The 6,000-nt window shown below is 41.7% G+C and overlaps 1 protein-coding gene across 4 annotated transcripts in view; it reads right to left on the bottom strand.

The window, feature by feature from the left end:
• Vrk1 (VRK serine/threonine kinase 1) overlaps window positions 1-6,000 on the bottom strand; it is a 93,666-nt gene that overhangs the window by 38,322 nt on the left and 49,344 nt on the right. For all 4 annotated transcript variants that reach the window (XM_026782228.1, XM_026782229.1, XM_005343527.3 and 1 more), the window contains exon 3: window positions 3,678-3,733. In XM_026782228.1, the coding sequence (XP_026638029.1) occupies window positions 3,678-3,733 (56 nt within the window). The remainder of the gene's footprint in view (window positions 1-3,677; window positions 3,734-6,000) is intronic.

Here is a 6,000-nt window from a genome sequence, read left to right as displayed (position 1 = left end):
TCTTCACTTCCTGCTCCGCTGGCGACTAGACTCCCTTCCTGGTTGCGCAGAGGGCTGATGGTGATCTGTAAGTTTTTTCCCCTTTAAATAAATACCACCCTATTAATCATAACTCCAAACTGGTGTGGCATTGTTTGTGACTTATGCCTTCATGCATGTGTGTCTTACGTTCGCACCAATGCCAAATGCAGGTCTACAGAGCTCATTCACAAAGCAGGCATATCAGAAGTAACCAAGTTCTCAAGGTGGAGACTCAGAGCAGAAGCATGGGAAAGGATCTCAGAGTCAAAGTCCAGATCTGGAGACATAATCCCATCTGACATGATAATGGTTCACAATGCGGCAGGTTCTAATCTGGATCTCCACCTGACTTATCAAGGCTTGGTTAAAGTTATGTGATTACATAACTTTACAGTAAAAATCAACTTAGCTGTATGTCTTAAATAACTTGCCCATTTTTGTTCTAAAAATAAAAGGCATGCTCATTTTTCCAATGCACAAGTATCGTGGTGTGTCTCTTCATAGAACCATCTTATAAAGACCCTTACATACTAAACTTCACATCTTGCTGTTCTGGTATCATGCCCAGGCAGTCATTCATGTTCTCTGAAAACACAAGCCTTAGCTAGCGCTGCAGCAGCCACAGAAACCTGCCTAGCAGCCAGCAGGCTTTGCACCCATTTCAGCACCGCACATACAAGCACCTGTCACAACCCTATTGTTTATGTCTGGATGGCAACTGTTCTGGTTTTAATGCAGAAAAGGTTTATTAATCGCCCTACATGCTTGTATTTGATGTCTACTTCCACTTTGAAGACTACAAAGCTGTAAGAAGAGAAATGATGATCCAGTCTATTCCCAATAAAGAAAGGTGAATCAAAATGATAAAAGTAAATGAACAGAAAAACAGGTAAAAGGGGATAGAAAATTATACCTTAATAAACAAACAAACAAAACAGGAATGTAAGAACTGCATAAGTAAAGGACATTTGAAAAAAGGTCATTATCGAGTAACTTAAAATCTACTTAGATTTTAGAGAAATACACACAATTTTTTTGAATGGCATCATAAGGATATTAAAAGTGAAATTGTATAATAAATGACAATACAGTAGTTGACACAGGAATTTAAAGGACCCAAAGGTTTCAGTCACCAAGAGCACAGCAGCCAACTATGTAATGATCCTACCCATTATATGTAATTTTACTATGTTAAAGTTAAAGCCTTTCTTTTTTATTTAAACAGAAAAAGGGGAAATGATGTGGGAGTGATTTCTTATTAATAAAGAAACTGCCTAGGCCCATTTCATAGGCCAACCCTTAGGTAGGCGGAGAAAACAGAACAGGATGCTGGGAGAAAGAAGCTGAGTCAGTGAGTCGCCATGATTGTCCCACTCCAGACAGACTCAGGTTAAGATCTTTCCTGGTAAGCCAGCTCGTGGGCTACAAAGATTAATAGAAATGGGTTAGATTAATATGTAAGAGCTAGCCAATAAGAGGCTGGAACTAATGGGTCAGGCAGTGTTTAAAAGAATACAGTTTCCGTGTAATTATTTTGGGTATAAAGCTAGCCGTGCAGGCGGCCGGGTGCTGGGGACGCAGCCCTGCCGCTCTTATTTCAACACTTCAGTCTACCTAAATGGGGTATATGCTACAGCTTTAGCTCAGTATCAGAAGCCATATTAACCAAAGAGGAAAAGAATCTAACAAGTCAGCTAAAAAGATATATAAAAGCATTTAAAAATGAACAAGTCAACTATAAACTAGAAGGAAATAGTTATAACACACATATCAGAAAATAAGATTTAGCCAGAATAACTCATCCTACTCAACTATAAAAGGCAACACAACCCAGTTATTACAAATAATTTTCTTAAGAAGCAAGAGACTGAAGAAGCACTTATCACAAGGAAAGGGGGCTCACTTTATTATTTTTGCTTGGAAGTAAGAGCAAACTGAAACCACAAGACACCACCGCAAACCTTCCATAAGGGCTAGAAAAGTAAGCAAGCTCACAAAGCTGGGCACACCCACTGTGGGCTGTCAGCAACCACTGGTAATGTGAAAACCCGCAAGTCACTTCGAAAATAGGTCCGGAACTTTTTAAAAATGTAAATGTTTATCCTTCCTACAGAGAAGCGATTCAGCTTCTAAGAGAAACAAAAGCCTATCCCCACCAAAAGATCCTCCAACAACTTACATGGAAGGTTTCTAACAGTAGCCCAAACTGTAAACAGCCCAAATGCCTTCAGCAGGTCAATAAAGTGCAGTAAATGACTGATAAACTAAAAATACAGTGATCCTTTACAAATATCATGCTGAACACACAGCATTTTATCTCGCATAAACTCTAGACAGGGGAAATAACTGAGAAGGGGACAGGGTTCAAACTCAGGACACAGAGTTCTCTAGAGGCAGCAGAGAGGAGAGACTGCTTGCTCTACAAGGGGCAAGGGTGACACACTTGCACATGCCTGTCACGTGTCTTCAAATACTGATTTATCAGCTTAATGTGTACTGAAAAATTACACTTCTTAGTAAATGTTTTTACATGCTCACTAAAACAAGGGCTAGCAATAGCTCAGCAGTTAAGAGCACTGGCTGCTCTTCCAGAGGACCTGGGTTGTATTCCCAGGACTCACATGGCAGCTCACAACCATCCTCCAGCTTCAGAGGATCCAATGCCCTCTTTGGCCTGCAGGGCACCAGGCACACACATGGTTTACAGACATAGATGCAAGAAAACACACATCAAATAAATAAATTAGAAAAAAAAGGAAAAAAAAACTCTCAATTCTGGTCTAAATTGGCTCCTAGGGAGTCAAATATATTATATTTGAATACAATAAAATGAACCGACAAATTCTGCGGCACTTCTAACTCCCAGATCTATAACTTTAGTGAAAATAAGAAGATGACAGGGAATGGGCACTGAGCTCTCCACAACTCCTTTGCTGGCTCTATTTAACAAGGGTCTACACATGTATCAAATACGGGGTGAGGGGAACTACAAGCTCTGCTGAGCAGAACAATGTCTAAGTGCAGAGAAAACAAAAACGGTGATTAAATATAAAGATGCCTCAGTTCTCCAGTCTGTAACTGGCCTCGTTACTCAGTGTCCAGTGTGGCGCTACCAATCCCTGCACATGCAACTAACTGCAGGATAAGAACAGCAAAGAAGGCCCTGCCACCCCAGGGGAGAGAATCACAACTACTTAAAATGAACATGGAAGGGAATAAAAATGACAGCAGGCAAAATAAATAAATATACGGATGGATGAATGGATGGACAGAAAGACGAACAGACAGATAGAGGGATGGATGGATAAAAAACCGCCCAGGACAAAATACAAAAATAAAAATCAGCTTAGCATGATGTTCCAGGATATAAATATAAAACATGCCTGCCTGGTGTGAAACAGATACTTCCACCCCTGCAGACCTCTGTCATTTCCCACATACCCTCAAATTGTGCCCCTCTAGTTCAGGGGAGCTGAATACTCTGAACTCAAGTTACTTAAAACTATAAAACTACTTATGTACTTCATTAAATATTTATGAAACATAATTAACAATGCAATACTTTATGGTTAATTCTAGTCATCAAAAAAGATGTTTTACAAAATAAATCCCAACTTACACTGATAAAAGAAAAAAAATGAGCAGTATTTTCTTACCACTTTCACAACACAGGGTGCGTCACTGCCAACCGGTTTGGAAGAATTTGTGTCCGCTGTTTAAAGAGTGAGACATTCACATCAGAACAAGTAGTGTTGCACAGACAGCAAATGACAGACACATAGGCCTACAGCCCTGTAGCCCTGTGAAGAGTGAATCCCAGTCCCCAAGTGGTATTTCCAAGCATCACTACAACACTGCCCCTAGTCAAAGACTTTTCATGTGTAGACTGTATCTAGCAGTTTTTGGTTTCTTCTATTTGGTCAGCCGATACAAAGTTAAGGCTATTTCTTTTATACAGAAGTCCTCTGGTCATTGGTATGTTGTACAGTGAATCCCTGGAGGATGCAGACTGGTGAAAGCCCAGGGTCTAACAAGCTATATAGCCCTTTAGGAAAGAACAGCCAGAAGCAGAGGTGCTGACCTTAGATACTAGTTATGTAGAGCAATACTTGGGGCACCGCCATGCAGAATGGGAAGCCTTTCCAAACTCATCAACAAGTACCTACACTGTGACATTTTCTAAGAAATGGAAATTTCCAGCTGGGCAGTGGTGGCATATTCCTTTAATCCCAGGACTCGGTAGCAGAGGCAGGTGGATCTCTGTAAATTTGAGGCCAGCCTGATCTACACAGTGAGTTCTAGGATAGCCAGAGTTGTTATACAGAACCCTATCTCAAAAAAGGGAGGGAGGGGTAATTTGCAAGTGGGCAGAGGAAAAAAAACAGTTCTTCTGGTTGCCATTTGAGCAGTAAAATACAAACATCACATAAAATATAAAGCATGTTTGATGTGATAGGAGAGATAGAATTTTAAACAGTGAAGGGGGTAGGCAGTGTTGCAGTGTGTTAAGAAGAGCCTGGGGAGCCGGGCGGTGGTGATGCACGCCTGTAATCCCAGCACTCAGGAGGCAGAGGCAGGCGGATCTCTGTGAGTTCAAGGCCAGCCTGGTCTACCAAGGGAATTCCAGGACAGGCTCCAAAGCTACAGATGTGAAACCCTGTCTCGAAAAACAAAAAACAAAAACAAAAAAAAAAAAAAAAGAGCCTGGGGTATCGCTAAACCATGAAACAGTTTAAGCCACAGGAATTCACAGGAAGACCATTCTACATGGACTAGCACCAAAGGCCCCCATATGGGAGTGTTACAAGCATTTGTAAAGCCAGGACACCAATGGACAGAGAAAGACCATGATATAAAAAGGACAGAATACCCATTAAAAAGCAGCAGGGATCAAACATGAAGGGCTTAACAATATCAAGGTTAGGACTGCTGCTGTAACAGAGACAGGAAGCCTCCAAGGTTTTGCCAAAAGGACTAGCATAACCCAATTTTGATGGGGCTGCTTGGGAGAACTGTGTGCAGGCAAGCCAAGAACAGAAGCAGGCAGAGCAATGAAGAGATTTGATAGTATAATAGGTGGAGCAGAGTGTGCTCTGACAACTGCATGGGCCCACCAAGGTGGTGCTAGCAGACTGTGATCATAGACTCAAAAGGCAGCTAACAGGACCTCGATGCAGGACCAGGATGCAGAGGAAGAGACGCTTCTAAGGTTTGGGCACAAAACTGCATCAAAAACTGCAAATGGAGAAATGCAGGAGAGTACTTTGGGGTATCTTGTTTGGGACACTTACTAATCCAAGTTCAGATGTTGCTATGGTTTGAAACTAAAATGTCCCCAGACTTGTATTTTGAACACTTATGCTCATTTGATGGTACCCTTGAGAGGCAGCAAACCTTGAACAAGAAGTAGGTTACTGGCTGAGGACCTCTGACAGTTACAGCCCCCCTAGTTCAGACCAACACTCTTTGCATCCTGGTCTGCTGTACTGTGGATAGCTGTCCTCCACTCCTGCCACTACCAGGTTCCCCTCAAATGTATGAGCTGCAACTCTAGACTCAAGGTCTGTGAGCCAAAGCAAATCCTCCCCTTTAGGGTGTCTGACCATAACAACACAAAGCTGCTGATACAGATCTTAGTCACCACTGCATATATGTCTCAAAGTCTTAGTGATTAGCTGAGAAATGCTACCTATCAGGTTGAGGATCTAGTTCAGTAGAATAGCACATCCATCCCTGCATAGGTGAGGTCTAGGTTCAGTCTCCAGCACAGTTTAAATGAAGAGACTATTTATTTAGAGCCTCACATTATTTATTTAGAAATCTCCTAAGGAACAAACAGAGAGAGAAAAGAAATGCTAGGACAGATCGCAAAGGCACCCCTACCTCGGAACAGAAGATAGGCAGACTGAGAAAACAGAAAATAAAACCAAAGAAGAGTTGCAGCCAAAGCACTTCAAACACAGGACAAGCACCAGCTTC

This window comes from Microtus ochrogaster, chromosome 1 (assembly GCF_000317375.1).
Source record: "Microtus ochrogaster isolate Prairie Vole_2 chromosome 1, MicOch1.0, whole genome shotgun sequence".
Taxonomy (NCBI): Eukaryota; Metazoa; Chordata; class Mammalia; order Rodentia; family Cricetidae; genus Microtus; species Microtus ochrogaster.
The sequence above is the reverse complement of the archived record's forward strand: the minus strand, read 5'-3'. Positions and strand labels throughout refer to the sequence as shown.